This window comes from Myodes glareolus, chromosome 23 (assembly GCF_982192425.1).
Source record: "Myodes glareolus chromosome 23, mMyoGla1.1, whole genome shotgun sequence".
Classification (NCBI taxonomy): Eukaryota; Metazoa; Chordata; class Mammalia; order Rodentia; family Cricetidae; genus Myodes; species Myodes glareolus.
The window spans coordinates 28749018-28766955 of record NC_142048.1 but is presented as its reverse complement, the minus strand read 5'-3'; the positions used below and the strand labels follow the sequence as shown (position 1 = coordinate 28766955).

Sequence of the window (17938 nt, the reverse complement as noted above, 5' to 3'; positions counted from 1 at the left end):
GTCAGAGAGTAGAATCATATGTCAGGGTCAAACAGGGTCAGAGAGAACCCTTTAGTGACTTTTTGCAACGACTAACTAAGGCTGTACAAATAGGGATACCTGATCCAGAAGCAAGAAATATAGTAATTGAGTCTTTGGCTTATGAGAATGCCAATGTAGAATGCAAAAGGATCCTGGGGCCTTTAAAGCTCAGATCAGCGCCTTTGGACGAATGGGTTTTACATACAATGAATGTTGATACATTTGATTATGGCAATGAAACATGGGTACAAGAAGCAATTTCCAAAGGTAAAAGGAGACATCAGATTACAAAATGCTTTCATTGTGGCAAAATGGGACACATGAAAAGGGACTGCAGACAATGGAAGTCCAGGAATAATGCCTCTTCTAGGAATAACAGGAATAGGAGGACTCAGCCTTCAGGTTTATGTAGGAGATGTGGAAAGGGCAGGCATTGGACGAATGAGTGTAGGTCAACAAGAGATAAACAGGGCAACCCGTTGCCATTGGGAAACTCAATGGGGGCCTCTCGAAGGCCCCCATGGCAAATGTGGTCCAGTCATTTCCGATCACTGCAGAGAACATGCCTCTTCAGGGAAATTAAAATGTCCCATGCCTGCTGTTAAAAGCAATAACGGCCTGAAGGATGAGTTAAATGTGGTGAATGAATCAAGAAATCTAAGAGGACAAAGTAAACGAATATTCTGGCAGACTTCTATAAATGAACAAAGGCCACAGCTAAGAGTGTGTGTAAATGGCAAACTTATTACTGGCTTACTGGACACAGGTGCGGATGTAAGTATCATTACACCAGAGTCTTGGCATCCGCATTGGCCTCTTCAGGAGGTAGATATTCAGTTCTTAGGAATTGGAACCCTATCTCGAGTAAGACAAAGCACGAGATGGGTCAATTGTATAGGTCCAGACGGACAAATAGGAAAACTAAGGCCATATGTAGCAAATATTTCAGTGAATTTATGGGGCCGTGACCTATTGCAGCAATGGAATACCCAAATTAACATTCCTGCTGCTTCCAGAGCCCATATTTCTGAGGACAATATTACAAGATATTACAGATGGCGAAAACCAGCCATTAGAGCTATACAAGAACACAACACAATTGATGGCTCTTCAGAGGTACCAACAGCCATGCCTCTACAATGGTTGACTGAGAAACCAATATGGACTAAACAGTGGCCTTTAGCTGAGGAAAAGTTACAGGCTTTAGAACAGCTGGTACAAGAGCAATTAGATGCTGGACATATAGAAGAATCTACCAGCCCTTGGAACTCTCCTGTGTTTGTTGTTAAGAAAAAATCTGGTAAATGGAGAATGGTGACAGATCTTAGAGCTATCAACAAGGTTATTCAACCTATGGGCCCTCTGCAATCTGGAATTCCTCTGCCCTCCCTGTTACCAAAGGGATGGCCTCTTATAGTTATTGATCTGAAAGATTGTTTCTTCACTATACCATTACAAGAAAAAGATAGAGAAAAGTTTGCCTTCACAGTGCCTACCTATAATAACTCTCAGCCTGCAAGGAGGTACCAGTGGACCGTCCTCCCACAGGGAATGTTGAACTCTCCCACCCTGTGCCAATATTTTGTAAGCCAACCATTGAAAATTATACGCAAACAATTTCCTAAGTCCATAATATACCACTATATGGATGATATCCTGATATCTGATCAAAACAAAGATACCTTAGAAAGGCTGTTTGAAGAAGTAAAACTAGTATTACCTAAATGGGGATTGCAAATTGCTCCTGAAAAAATTCAGAGAGGAGATTCTGTTAATTATTTAGGTTATAAAATAGGCTTACAAAGAATTAAGACTCAAAAGGCACAAATCAGGAGAGACCGGTTACGAACGCTTAACGACTTTCAAAGATTATTAGGAGACATTTCCAGTCTACGACCAGCTGTTGGGATAACACCTGATCTAATAATTCATTTAAACAAAACCTTAGATGGTGACAAAGATTTGAATAGTCCCAGAGAGTTAACAGCTGAAGCAGAAAAGGAACTGATGATGGTTGAGGAAAAATTACAGGAGGCACATGTAGACAGGGTGGATTCAAATCTTAGTTGCATTCTAGTTATATTGCCTTCCAGAATTTCTCCTACAGGAATTTTAATGCAAAGGGAAAATACTATTTTAGAATGGATCTTCTTACCACACAAACCAAGTAAAAAATTAAAAACTTATGTGGAAAAAGTCTCTGAATTGATTATAAAAGGAAAATTGAGACTTCGTCAATTAGCAGGTATAGACCCAGCAGAAATTATAGTGCCTTTCACTGCTGATGAGATAAAAAAGTTGTGGGAAGACAACGAACCATGGCAAAGAGCTTGTGCTAATTTTTTGGGAGAAATCAATAACAATTACCCAAAAAGCAAGAGACTTAACTTTATAAAGAGAACTTCTTGGATCCTCCCTCGAATTGTCCGTGATGCTCCAATAACTGGAGCCCATACATTTTATACCGATGCTAATAAATCAGGGAAAGCAGGTTACAAATCAGAAGAATTGAGTAAAGTGGAACAAAGTCCTTATGATTCTGTCCAGAAGGCAGAATTATATGCCATCCTTATGGTGCTTAGGGATTTTAAAGAACCTCTTAATATAATTACTGACTCACAATATGCAGAAGGAGTTATTTTGCATATTGAAACTGCTGAATTTATACCTGATGATACAGAACTGACCTCATTGTTTATCCAGGTACAAGACATGATCAGAAACAGGCTCTGCCCTATGTATATAACGCATATCCGATCCCATACAGGTCTGCCAGGTCCTCTAGCACAAGGTAATGCAGATATTGATCAATTATTGATTGGTAGTGTGCTGGAGGCGTCTGAATTTCATAAAAAACATCATGTCAATAGCAAAGGCTTGAAAAAAGAGTTTTCTATTACATGGCAACAAGCTAAGGAGATTGTAAAGAAATGCCCTACTTGCTCTTTTTATAACCAAACACCATTGCCTGCAGGGACTAATCCAAAGGGTATTAAAAGGAATGAAATTTGGCAGATGGATGTGTTTCACTTTCCAGAATTTGGCAAGTTAAAATATGTACATCACACCATTGACACTTATTCAGGCTTTCAGTGGGCAACCGCTTTAAGCTCAGAAAAAGCTGACTCAGTAATCACACATTTATTAGAAGTTATGGCCATTATGGGTATACCTGCACAAATAAAAACAGATAATGGTCCAGCTTATGTATCTAGGAAAATGAAACGATTTTTTGCTTATTATAATATTAAGCATGTTACAGGTATACCATACAATCCTACAGGTCAAGCAGTTATAGAAAGATCAAATCGTACTATAAAGGATATGCTAAACAAACAGAAAGGGACGAAAGATACCCCCAGAAATAGATTGCATAATGCTTTATTAACCTTGAATTTTCTTAATGCTAATGAGAAAGGAACAACAGCAGCAGAGAGGCATTGGATAATGGAAAAAACTTCTGAACTAAACCAACCTGTTTATTTCAAAGACGTGCTGACCTCTCAATGGAGGCCAGGAGATGTGCTACGTTGGGGAAGGGGTTTTGCTCTTGTTTCCACAGGAGAAGAAAAATTGTAGATACCATCAAAATTAATAAAGGTTCGATTTGAAGAGGAGAAACCTCTTGGAAAGGAGAAATGACAGCTCATCCACAATGATGATATTCATACAGTTGGTAAGAAAAACATATAGAATGGGGGCAGGGTTCTGTTCTTATCTCCACAGGAAAACACTGATTTTTGAAAAGTTCAAGGGACCCTGGATATCTGAATACTGACAGATGGAAAATAATGGCACAATAAGGACTATCAAGAAAACTGAATAGGTTCTGTAAGTAAAATATACTAAATCATATTTCTAAATTTATAGAGCTGGTTTTAGAGTTGGACTCTGGCTCAGTCCCTCTCTAATTCCAAGCCTGTTGTTAAAAGAAAAACCCAGAATTTCTGGAGTTTCTGTCTCATGTCAAGAGCCATGATATGGGACAGAAAGAAATATGAGTTTAGAAAACATTTTTACTTTTCTTCATATCTATCATACCTTTCAGTGAATATATCTATCATGTCTTTCATTGAATATATGTATGTCTGTATATGTCTATATGATTAATATACGATTATATATTATTATAATCATATAATATATGATATTAATATATGATTAATATATATGATTAATGTTTAATTTTTCCACAATGAACAATAAGTTTTTCCTGCAGTGACATTTGAAGTTTCCAGGAAGAAGATGGGGCCCCATAACAACAACTCCACCTGGTTGAGATGACATCATGATACTGATAGCGCTACTACAAGACCTGTTTTGGGTACCAGATGCACAAGACGATGCCAACGTGGTTAGCTGAAATGATGTACATCTTGTACAACATTCTGGCCAGACCTCCACAAAATACTCAGAGACTATTTGCAATTTTAAAAGACATTGATCTTGAAATTTAACCATCATTTTACTTTCACAGGATCCCCCAGAAAGAACGTCGCCCCCATGACAGCTGGAAGTAATTCTAGAGAACGACGTCCCCTCTCCCAGTAAAGTTTGTCCTTGGGTTTAGGGACATCATTTAGGGGTTGGTTATAATTAGTATAGGGTTGAGGGTTGGGGGAGGAATTTTATAAGTGCAGGAATCTAAAAAAAAAAAAAGGGATAATTGGATTATGGGATAATAGCTTTGTACTTGTGAGTTATTGTTTTTGACAAATGTATTGGTATTGATTCTTATATATTGATACAAAGTTAAATTATGTTGACTATTTTATGCATACACGCTTCTACCTCTGTTTAAAACATTTTTATGTATTGACATATATATATATATATATTGTATTGATATATGTATATTTTACCATATTGCATTGTACACTTCTACCTTTGATTAAGATACTTATATATTGTTTATGTATTGATATATATATTTACCATATTGCAATGTATACTTGCACATTGTTTATATTTGGAGGTCATATTGTCCCCATTTATTGCACAGTTGTTTACTATTTCAGTCTTTAAGTTAGATAGATATTGAGAATAATATAGATCAATAGTCATCTAAGTTTGTCATTTATAATTAGACTAATCAGGTTCTTTAGATACATAGAGATTATATTCAGTATAGATAGATAATCTTCAACCTCTTCAAAGAGCTGCAGAAAACGGCCTTTAATCTAACTCAGAGTTCTGTGGTAGGGAGACACAATCCTTCCTGGCAACACTGATCTATTCCCGAGAGAATGTTGAGCACCAAAGACACTCCACCTGGAGCCTTTCTTCTTGGTAGAACTGGCCTTTGGGTAAAGAAATGCCCATGCCTCAACTACTGACAGAGTTACAGAGTATCCGTAAATGGATAAAACAGGACTGTCATATCCTGCCAAGACAGGATAAGATAGTTTTGAAAAGTTCCTTGCCTTTGAAAATGGTATGTCAGTTACGTTAGGCCTTAGCCAAAGTTGGTTGCTTCAACGCTGCAAACGTGATTTTGGGTGTTTGCCCAGGTAGCCAGTTGTCTCTGTGATTTGTTACATGTTCTGGAAGTTTGATTGCACTTCCTAATTACTTAGGTAACATTATTTCCCTTCTCAGATCTTTGATGGGATTGAAGATTATATAAACGTAATTACTTTCCTTTTATGACGTGGCCAAGTTATTTCTTATATAAGACTTAAGCTAGTTAGAATAGGATATTTGTATTTATTGTATATAATTGTGTAGGTTTGTACTTACTGTATATAATTTCGTAGTAGGCTTAGAACTCTCTTACTTAAACAAAAGGGGGAGGTGTTGTGGGAGTAACTTCCGCTGCCTCAACCAATAATCACTGAAGCAGGAGCCCACAGTGCAGCAGGGAGCGATTTCCGCTCCGTCAGCCAATAGCTGCTGAAATACCAGCCCACTGGGGCGTGGTATATTTCTCTTTTAAAAAGAGAAGCAGTTCCGGATAAGGTCTCTCTTGGTTCTGGCTCTTGGTTCCGGTGCTCGGTCTCGGCTGCTGCTCCCGGCTCCTGCTCCAGTGACTAGGCTCCCTTCCTGACGGTTTATGGTGTATGTAAGTTTTACCCCCCGCCAAATAAATAACCCCTTAAAACATAACTGGTGTGGGATTGATTCGTTAATACATAGCTGTAATTTTGCTGCTGTTATGAATTGTAGTGTAAATATCTGATATGCAGATGTCTGACATGCAACCCATGTGAAAGGTTGAGAACTGCTGTTCCGGAAGATTTATAATATAATTTTTCTTGTTTATAATTACAATCCAGTTGAAATTGCCTTGAGTATGGATAGGCGTAACATGAGCAATCAAGTTTCTTTGAAATCTTAAAAGTTACCCAATGGACACTGAGTCATTGAAAATATTATTGTTGATGAGTGCATAAAGAAAAGTTTATATATGTATGCATATGATGCATATATGCATATGTTTCTGCATATAACATTGCACACATATGCACATAAATATAAATAGAGGTATATATGATATACATGTATATATAAACAGTAGGGTGTTAGTCAATGATTCAGAGGAATGAATTTTTCTGCAGAAAACTGAATGAAACTATTAATCAAAATAAGTTAGATTCAGAAAAAAATTGTATATTTTTTCTCATATGAAGACTATATGTTCAAGAAATGAACATACAAAGGGGTGGTGCTTTAATTAGGTTTATTGTTGCTGCGAAGAGACATCATGAAAGCCTAACCTGCTTTGATATTCTAAAATCCACACTAGATCTTTTGTATTTAGCATGGTTGTATATACCAACATTTTACCCACACACAAATATTTCTTCTTCATTATATGTAAGTGGTATCCTTAGTAAACAGTACTGAACTGTTACTGACAGCTAAAACTCATAGGGGATTATTACATTTACTTTTCAAAGCAGACTGAGCTGTGAGCCCCGGCCACTCCAGGTCTCCTCAATCCAATCAGGAAACAAGAGCTGAAACTGATTTCAGAGCCAGGCGAGCTGGCTGATTTCCAGCACACCTTAACTCTTGAGTAGGCGTTGAAGTTTCTGAGTTTTAGCAGCTGCTCTTAGCTGATAGCTGGTCTGAAACAAGCTGGTCTATGGTGGCTGGAAGCAGAACGGAGGTAGTCTTTGTAGGAAATCTGGTACAGCATGTGATGTGAAAGCCCATTCATCTTCCAAAAGAATCCTCACCAAATGACTTAGTCTTTTCTGGCGATTTAATGCAAGAATAACTCATCAATTATTTACAAGGAAAATCAAGTTGCCTCCTGCTTCATGGTCACTGTGGGGCAACATCAAACATTTTCACCAAGGATTGCAAATATATGGATTCAGTGTGTGTTTGTAGCACATACGCACAAACACTGCTAGACTCAAAGTGTGCCCACTATGTTGCCAACTGAGATACGATAAACAATAGAGAAGAAATTGAATTCAGTTTCTTCTGTGAGAAAATAAGCTCTGGAACGCAGCAGTTTCGCTTCCATAAAACAAGCATTAGCTCTTCTTTATTGTCTTCACAATAAAGACCAAAGTGTGAAGAAAGTAGCAGTGGGTGCTAAGGTTTTCCACAGGAGATTCTGAGTTTGCTTTGTTTTATAATGGTTAGTGGTATCTCTCCAGAGACAGAAATTCCTAAAATGACTGCTTCAGAGTGTAATTTCTTCTTACCCATGAGTCATCTCAAATCACAGTTCTGAATGTCAAAATCATGAATTCTTTAAACTTAAATAGATAAATGTGAATAGTTTTTTTATTTGTTCATTTTTATATTTATTTATTTGTTGGTGTAGGGGTGTGGAAGTCAGAAGACAACATGCTGTTCCTGGGATTGAAGTCAAGTTGTCAGAGTTGGCAGTAACTAGGTACCCTATGGACTGAGTCATTTTACTGGTCCAAAATCTCTTCATATGTAAGAATTTGGCAGGTCTTTATTGTTGCTTCTTCAGTGTCTCCTTCTCCGTCCCATATTACTTCTTGGTCTCTGTTTCCAAACATTTGGTTATTAGTGGTTATTTTTGGTTATTAGTCCCCACAGGCTCCCGTGTTTGAAGTCATGGTGCTTTTCTTTATTGTTCCCATAGTTCTTTTCTTTAGTGTTTTTATTTTTCCTGGTTCTTTCCAACATTTTGAGAAGTCTAAAAAATGAGTGTGTCCATATGTGCAAATATATATATATATTTGTGTGTGTGTGTGTGTGTGTGTGTGTGTGTGTGTGTGTCCAAGTGTTCGCATGTACATCTTGGAGCCTGAGAAGTCTTTGAACTTTATTTAGCTTCTTTTTTATTCTTAGATAAAAGTATTCTTGGATTTAACTGTTCTTCTCACTAGTGTTTTAATTTTTCTTGATTCTTTCCCACATTTTGAGAAGTCTAAAAGATGTGTCTGTTTGTTGTGCCCATGTGTTTGCATGTGCATCTTGTGAGCCTGGGGAGTCTTTGAGTCTGAGGACATAGCCAGCAGATGTAAGTTACTCTGTAGGGCATCGAGGGCATAGTATAATCTTGGTCTGGGCTTGCCTCTGCAAACCAACATAAGTTCTTCCTCTTGTAAGTTGGTTCTATCAGAAACTCTGCCATGGCAGTCAGAAAAAAAATGGCTAATGCACCTTCTATTGAAGTTTCCTTCAATTATTAACAATGTTAATGCTATCAAACCCCTATATCATAACTTAGTGTTGTGCTAAGTTCCTGGTGTGGCCACCTCAGTTCCACTTGACAACAGCTCCCTAAGTGGTTATAACTCTCCATCTTCCTCCCACGAGAAAATGCCTCACTGTGTTTACAGCACACCTCCGGTAGAGCTTCCTGCTCACTGGCCAGCTGACAAACACACAGACTGTCCTCCGCATGCTTCCAAGGTGTCCTTCACCAGCTGCAGCAAAGTAACATCACTGCTCCATGTTGAAGACAAGGCTTAGCTGCTGTCCTCTGCAAGGACTGCGGCCACAGGAGATCCAGAAGGACATGCACGCCTGGCAGGCACACAAGAGCAGCCAGTTGTCCTGTGAAGTACCTCATATTCTGAAATCATCTTATAGTTTCTTTACCAATAGTCTTGTGTTTTAAACTCCTTCATGGAGTCTTTCTGCTATGGGCATTTTATCAGAAAATTTCACACTTAACATGAAGATATTAAATAAGCATTTACTGAAAGGGGAAAAAAGGAAATCCAGTATTAACTATTTATTTCTCCTAAGAAGGCAGGGTAGGTCTAGATATGATGCCAATCAGGGTCTTTTGAAGGTCCTTGAGATTGATCTGGATTGGTTAGCACAGTTGACAGAAAATTTGGCATGATTAAGTGCAGGGGTGCAAGCGTTAATGTCCTCAAAAGTGTAAAGGATCTTGAAGTCTAAAACATGTGTATGTATGTATATGTTTGTGTGTCCATATGTTTGCACGTGCATGTGTTTGCATGTGTATGTATTTGAATGTATATGAGTATGTGTGTGTGCATGTATTTGTGTGCATCTGTTTGCATGTGTATGTGTTTGCATATGTTTTAGTGCGTGTATATTTGTGTGTGATTATGAGTATATGTTTACACGTGTATGTGTTTACATGTGTGTAACTGTATATGAGTGTCTGCATATGTGTTTTTGTATGTTGTTTTTGCTGTCATTGTTTCTTCCGCTGTTCTGAAGAGTTTCACAAAATAGATAAAGCCCAAGACTATCTCTAGCGACTCCCAGGAAAGCCACAGAAGCAAGGAGAAAGGCACCTCTACTGTTCTTGGCTTTTGTGAGCTCGTACAGGCGAAGGACAGTAAATGATGTGCCAGTCAATCCAGTGATGTCTGAGGACATCACAAGACGTGGGTTTCCTCATCTCCATGAATCTCCTGGCCCCAAGTAACATATGAGAACCTGACTCCAGGTTAGACAAAGGCAAGGATGATTCCAGACAATGTAGTTTTAGTTTCCACCCTTTGGCAGCATCTGAACTTCAAACGCAAATTAAATTTAAGCCACGAGGAAATGCCCTCATGGGCCACAAAGCCAATGACCTCATTGTGACATGGTGGCTTCCTAGGAGACTTGAGATAAGAATCGCCATTAGTCACTAGTTTTAAGCAAGAGACTCTCCCAGGGGTCAGACTGTGTATTTGTAACAATGCAAAAAACCAACTAAGTGTAAGTTTTCAAAGACCTTTGGTTGGAATTATTTAGGTAGGCTGTGACTTATAAGAGAACCTGCCATTGAGGTCTGAGGATGAATAATAGAAATGGATTGGATATGACTGTTAGTTTACAGTCTCAGCTCTGAGCAAAGCATAAAGTCCCAGAAATCCCTTTCTCTGTATTCTGAACAATTTAGAAAACCTCCTCTTTAGCTACAGGATACGCCTTAACTACTCTTTAGCCTACATTATACGAGCAAAATTTATAGCATTTAGCGGCACTTTTCTTGGTTTCTTGAACTCTGTTGCTGGTGTAGTAAAAATATATCTAGTAAGGGCTGCCTTAACCCTCCTCAAATTGTCTATAGTACTTGACTGATGTGGGATGTCCTTTTGTACATGTGTTGGTTTTATTGGTTGGTGAGTAAAGCTGCTTCAGCCAATAGCTTTGCGGAGAAAAACCAGGCGGGAAATCAGAACAGAGATGGAGAGTATGTGGATTCAGAGAGATGCTGTGTAACTGGCAAAGGAGTAACATGCCAGCACCAGTAAGCCACGGCCTAGTGGCAGTACACAGATTAATAGAAATGGGTTATTTTAAGATAAAAGAGTTAATAAGAAGCCTATACCATTAGCCAAACAGATTTGTGTGATTATTCAGGTCTGGGTGACCAGGAATAAAAGAGTGGCCTCCGGCTACACTGGGCCATTTAAAAAAATATTTTCAATTCATTGCAGATACCTTAAGAATGTAACAAATGAATTAATGAGGAAATAATGTGGTAAAAGGATACAAGACATGATTTAAACGATTTCATTATTAGAATCAATAAAAATTACTTTGTCAGTTGCTCTGAAGTTTACAAACATTTTTCTCAGTTTGTGTTCTTTTTGTAGACAGAGGTAACTAGAGAAATATTTGTCAAGCAAGACAGGGGGACCACACACATTTCTCATTTCAGAAGATCTTAAAATATCCAGGCACAAAATACAGAACGTTAAGTATTTTGTGTGATATAATGCAATTGCTGGGTAGTACATAATTTATGTGCATTTATCATCAGCTATTTAGAAGGCTGTCTATATATCCAGACCTCACCTTTCTTCCAAGTTTGTCTCATCAGTTCCAAGCTCATCTAGATATTTACCTAAGCCTTCAAGATCCATCACAAAATGAACTCCCCATCTTCTGGACACACCCACTTCTTCTGTGTCCACCACCTTCTTGTTAATGACATGCTCCTCCTGAACAGGAAATATCTTCAGGCTTTGGTTTTTTTCTGTGTTGCCAGGCCATGTAACAGTTGGCATAATAAAGTCTTTATATCATCTTTCCCTTTCCACTGTGGACAGTGGCCTCCTCTTCCTCCTCCTCTATGTACCTGTGTGGTATGCACATGTGTGACTGGTGTCCTATCATTCTGTCTTATTCCCTTGAGACAGAGTCTCTCACTGAACCTTGGGCAAGGCTGGTGGTCAGCAAGTCCCTGCCATCCTTCTGTCTCAGGCCCGGTCCTGGTTTTTCTACACAGGTCCTAGGATACGAACTCCACAGCTCCTCAGTCTTGCGCATTGAGTGTACTTGCCCACTGAGCTATCTCCTTGGCTCCCTTCGTGGCCTTTTGAAAGCTCTTCCCTTCCGTATCTCTAGACTCTGACACCATGGGCCTTGCTGGTGCCACTTCTCTGCATGAGCACACTCAGTCACTATTCCCATGTTGACTGAACACAACCTGGTAGCCAAGGATTTTCTTGATTTCTCGCTAAGCGCCTCACAAAAGCTGGTTCCTAGTTATGTCGTCTCCTCCCATGGCATGTTATTCTGCACCCCTGTGCTTTGTCTCACAACTTTAGTCTTCTAAAATATTCTCCCAAATCCTGAATAAATATGTGCCCTGATTTTATATTTTTGTAAAAAGAAAAAAAAATTCAGGTCCCTAATACCTCCCTTGTCCTGTTGATTTATGTGCACCCCTCTTGCCTTGGCTTTGTGCTCTTGGAGATTCATCTTTTTTTGTAGTCTGACAATTAAAGTCTAACTTCCTGCAGATCAGGTATTTGTAATCTATAGGTTGAAAGTTCATGTTTGGAAAATAATATAATAACTTCCACTGAAGACTGTAGCAAAAAAATTCTACTCTGTACAAAGAATACTGTGTGTGATAAATGATATATTCAGAATACTGAACATTCTGAAAAAATAGTTGTAGTTGTTTATGGAGTGTGTCTATGCCAGGGATGTTAGAAGTGAAAGGTGGGTTGTAGACAAAACCAACAGAGACCAGAGACTGGGACAAGCAAAGGGGGGAAAACAAGAATAATATCCAGAAATACCAGCGATATCCATTATCCAGGCATGTGTGCATGCCCAAAGGTTCCACAGGCACAGGGAAGCCTTCGCCTGTGAAAGCTGACACCAGATTAGGGACTTTTATATTATACATCGCCTCTTTTAATCACTACAATATCTTTGACTGGAGATTATTTCCAAATCAATGGAAGTAAAAGTGAGTTGAATGAGGTGAATAGCTCTTAATATTGTTGGGGCTCCTTTAAGAAAAATGGATTCGATTCAATCAATCTCGATTGGACTCCAATATGTGCACTAAAATCTTGTACGAGTTTGGGTGAATTGTTGCTACTAGGCAACTTGAAAGGATCCCAGTCCTAAATCATGTGGATGTTGTTATATATGTGTGCTATGTGTGCAGACTAGCAGACTATTACATAGGAAAATACCTAAACTTGCTTTTTCAAGATATAGCAGGAGACTGACTACTCGCTCAATCACAGGTTTACAATTTTAGATAAAATAATAAGGAAAACAGTTTAAAATTAAAGCCAGTCACTGCCTTAGCAGTAAAAAGAAAATTGTTCTATGCTTTAAGAAGTTATATGTTGAAAATTATGTAAGTTTGTGCATTCATGTATTTGGATGCATACATGTGTGTACATGTGTGTATGTGCAAGTATGTTCACATGTGTGCATGTGGAGGTCAAAGGATTCTGTCCATCTTGGTTTTGGAGACAGGGTCTCTCATTGGCTTGGGTGTAGTTGCTGTAACTGATATAACTAGTCTGGCTGATCACAATGACCAGCTATTTGCCTGTGTCCACCCCCGCCATGTGGGAATTACAAGCACGTGCCACCACCCCTAACTTATTTTATGTGCATAACTTATTTTATGGGGATAGAATTCAGGTTCTTGAATTTGTATGACAAGCACTTTATCAGCTTACCTATTTCTCCAGCCTAGGATTACGACTTTCAGTGAAAGGTTTTAATGAAAGTCATGGTCACATGACTCTAATAGAATGTAAACTTAACATCTGTAGGCCGAGCTCATGAGTCATCCCTGTGGGAACAAGTCCCAGGAACTTACTCTGGGAAAACACCAAGGCAACAAAACAAAAAGACCCAAAAACAATCACTGTTATAGGAGGACAATTACATTGCTTCGGGGATCTTTGAGATTGAGAATTCATGAAAGTGGACCATATGAGGAAGAAAAATTTTTTATTCATCCATTTAATGCATGTTTATTAAATGCCTTCATGAGCATGTGTTGCCATACGCATCCTGGTGCTTTTCTAATAAAGAACACAGAATGTACCTGAGTCACGGCATTGTGGGGCGAGAATGGACAATTTCTGTACAAAGGGTGGGCAATGACTAGCAGTCTGTATATTTTTCTAAAATTCAGAGGTTTATCCCAGGATAGGAGATATACTTCCTTTTTGGTGTTAGATGCTAATATACCTATTACATCAATTGCTAGGAATTCTCTCTTCTGCAGAGCAAATCAATAAGACCTTTACAGGGAACCAGCAGTGCAAAATGAGGCTTAAAGGGTGAGTGGAAAATGGGGCAAATGGGATGCGGTGTAGAGAGAAAACGTAGAGGGAGTCAAAGGAAAACATCAAAAGCTTTGGAACACAAATCCAGGGGTACAGGACAACAGGACAAAGAAAGAAAACTCAGTTTCCTCCACCTTGAATCAAATGTAGCCCTATCTGCTTATCTACTTATCTGCCAATTATGTATTTGCCATCTATACATATCTACCTGCCTATCTACCCATCTATCATCAACCTCCTTCATCTCTCTGCCCTCTGACTTTCTCACTTTCTTTCTGTGTGATTCTCTCTCCTTACTGAGTTAAGCCATGATTTCAGATTTTCTTCTATAACTGAGCACCGTGGTTTAAAGTTGGATCTGCGTACCTCGGGGATAGGTTTCCATTTGTTTTCTATGTTGTCACGGTTCTCTCTTCTCACGCTTTCCTCCTCCTGTTTCCACATTAACTGAGTCTCTCTTGCCATGTCCACTGGCTTTTGAAAACTAAGCATTCACTTTTACTATGAATCAAGCAGACCAACGGCAGCAACTATCTCCTGACAGGTGAGCTGGCAAGGAGATAATCTCAATTCACTTTCTGATAATGGTTACTTATTTCATATTACAAAAAACATAAAGGAAAAATGCAAAACACATCAGCCCGTTCCTCTTCATTTCTGCCTTTTACTGAGAAAAGAATTTAAAGTAGTAGAAAGAAAAAAAGCAATTTTATATCTACAGAGAAAATTAGAGGCTTAGGTTTATTATCTACTTACTGTCTGCCTGTCAAGACTTTTGGCTTTGGCTATAAAATGTAGGTGTAACATCAGGAAGATTTTTGAAAGAAAAAAAAAACACACCCCCAATGCATTTTATTTCTGGAAGCAGCTAGAACTCAATTTCTCCCCTTTCAGTAAAACTGAATGCATTTGCTAATCAGATTAACCTCTGCAAATAACACCAAATACACAATTATTGAAAATAACGGTTATTGTAAAGGTTTTGGAAAATATAAATATAAACTAATATGTGCATGAATCAAGGTTAAAGACACTTCCTTTCCTGGCTTTTCTGCCTGTTTCAGTGTGTTCTTGCTAAAAGCACCGGGCCTTGAGCTTAAGGTCACTATGTGGGTCTGTTTGCTCATAAAACATTAATTGTGTAACTGCTAAGGACCAGTTGCTAATAACAAAGGTTTAATTCCTTAGGTAATTGGAGCAGCTTTCTAAGTGCAACTGTTTTTGCTCGGGGGTGGGGATTGGTTAGCAAACAAACTTTGTAACGTCGTATTTCAAATGAATGACTTAATTTAACTTACCCTTACACAATTCCTGGCTTAAGCATGGACAAGGATGTCAGGCACTTTTGTGAAACTGAACCTATTTATACTGTGGATGAATTAGAATCAGTCTTGAAGCACACCTCTTTCAGTTGGGACGTTGTTAGGTGACATGGCAAATACCTGAGCTATACCACCCGACTCTTCATGCCGAAACTTGTCTGAAAAGGAGCTGCTGTGATCTGGAATTTTACTTTTCTTTTATAAGCATTCAAAATGACAAAAAAAATAATTTTATGTACTTAAAAACAGCAATATGCTCTTCTCACTAAAAAAAAAAATAGAATCCACTGTAATTCTGGAACCTAGATTTTTTTTTTGTAAGAATGATATGTTCATTGTACTTTTGATTTTAAAAGGGACAGTGTGTGTGTGTGTGTGTGTGTGTGTGTGTGTGTGCGCGCGCGCGCGCGCGCGCGCGCGCGCACATTTGCTGAGGAAAGTAGTCTCCAATTCCCATTTATGGTGAAGTCAGCCCATGTTTCTGTAGTAACCCAGGGCCCCAAGATGGAACTCTAGACCTCAGGGAGACTTAATCCTAAGCATCACAGGTCTCCTTTGTAAGGGATGATGTGATGCATATGTAAATTAACTAGATGTCACTGAAAAGAAAGCCATTCCTCTTGGGATCAGGAAAACATTGGCTGATCCTTAGAGACCATGTAAGCGCGGTTTAGCAGTTTCTTAAAATCCAACCGTTGCTGCTATGGTGTAGAGTGGGTCACCTGAGCACCTCCTGTCCTAACGACATGTGCTAGAAGAAAAAAAGCCCTGTAAAAACTCATAGTCTAGATTTCAACGCTTCTGGTAGCAGAGACCTAGCATACAGTCCATCCCTCCCGTCTTTTTCTCCCCACATTAACACAAGCTTAGTCCGAGAATGTTACGAAAAAGTTTCTCTTAGTGTGATGGAAAAGACCAGAAAGTCTGGGAACGGGAGGAAATGAACCTGGGAAGACAGGTGTAGCAGGCAGAGGGTGGGGATCAAGAGGATGGACAGACTGCGACTCACCCTTCTGGACCTTCCTGGGAGTCGCTGTCGGAGGCCCACTCCTCCCCAATGTTCGGCAGGGTGAAAAACAGTGTTTTGGGGACAGGTCCTTGGGCCATCCACGCACTGGGCTCTCGTTCTCCAGGACCCAATAGCTGGCGAGGGGTCCTTGGACTGGAGGTTGCACTGCTATTGCTACCCACAGGGACGGTAACAGAGGGCAGGGTCGCCCAGACAGTGCCTGGGCTGGGCAAAGTCACTGATGCCATGGAGCCCGCTGAGCCACTACCACGGCCTAGGAGCGGTGCTCTGGATGCTCCCGGGCTGCCAGGCAGAGACCCCGGGCACCCTACTGCTTCCACCCTGCGGGTGACTGCGGAGCTCCTGGGGTGCAAGGCAGAGTGCCGAGGTGTGGAGGGCTCCAGTGAGGCCGTAATGTCTGGAGGCAGAGATGGGAGCAGAGTCAGCGTAGCTGCTTCCCTGGAGTCAGAGACCACAGTGGATCCTGTGGCGGTGGAGCCTCCAGGGTGGCTGGGGGCCGCAGAGGACGCCGAGGTCTTGAAAATCTTGGCAAAGAGAGACCCCAGGTCCAACACAGCGACCTTCATGCCTTGGTCCTGGAGAGGCCACCGTTGCTGCCACCACCGGGAGGTCAAAGACACCAGACGCGGGGCTGCAGGGCTCCATCCACCACCACCTGCAGCGATCTGGACCAGGCAGCCCTGGGGCGGAGCAGGGTCCTGGGGTCCTGGTACACAGTGCCCTTGAGGCTTCTTTCTCCACGACAGGCACCTGTTTAGCTCCTCAGGGGTCTGACAGATCCTTCTCAGTGGATCCACAAATAGCTGAAGTTGTGAACGAGCAGTGGCGATCAAGACACAAGAGTCAGGTCACCCTTTGCAAGAAGCAATCTTTCCTGTCCCACAGGGTATTGAGACCTCTAAGGGACCAGGGTCCTGGAGATAAAGAAGACTAGTGTTTAGTGCACAGATTATGGCCTGAGCTCACTGGAGATTCCCTCCCTGGCTGGCCCCTGGGGCAGCACAGGCGGTTGCTAAGCTAAACAAAACCCCTGCTAAGCTCTCGGCTAATTGGACTCCAGACTGTAGCCTGGGCTGCAACCACAATAGAAACACCAGCTCCCCTCCTTGACTCCCGCCTTAAAGAAACAGTTTCAAATTTCTCCGTCATCCTTACAGCTTCGGAGTGCCTGGGAGCTAGGAAATTGAGCATAATCCCTGCAAGCATAAGCATCAATTCCAGAATGTTCTGGAACTCATTGTTTGACAAGGACAAATGCATTATGTTCATAACCGGTTCTTCTGTATGGGGAGGGTGAGGGGAGGCAAACTGAGGAAAGATGCTGGAAACGGGGTCCACTTCTCTTTCCCCGAGATTATTTTCTGTTTATCACAGGGCATATCAAGAGAGCTTATGTGGAGCAATGGTGTTTCACTTCTTTTAATAGAATATACATGAAACGTAGAGTATGCACGTGAACACCTGCAGCAGGGTGAGGTCTGTGTTGAATACAGGTTTTGCAAAAGCCATGGGCAGGGTTTATTCATTAATGTGAGGAGTGTTCGGCTTTGACCTCTGTATACTTTAGTCTTTAGCAGGATAGCAAGTGGTCTTCT

General features: G+C 40.3%; 1 protein-coding gene across 2 annotated transcripts in view; it reads right to left on the bottom strand.

Moving 5' to 3' along the window:
• The window catches only part of Fam149a (family with sequence similarity 149 member A), a 57079-nt gene extending 39740 nt beyond the window's left edge, over window positions 1-17339 (bottom strand). Inside the window, exon 1 of one of the 2 annotated variants that reach the window (XM_087901049.1) lies at window positions 16323-17339. In XM_087901049.1, the coding sequence (XP_087757175.1) occupies window positions 16323-16909 (587 nt within the window). In that variant the 5' untranslated portion in view covers window positions 16910-17339. The remainder of the gene's footprint in view (window positions 1-16322) is intronic. The other variant, XM_087901050.1, reaches the window with a different exon arrangement.
• Between the last annotated feature and the right edge of the window lie 599 nt (window positions 17340-17938).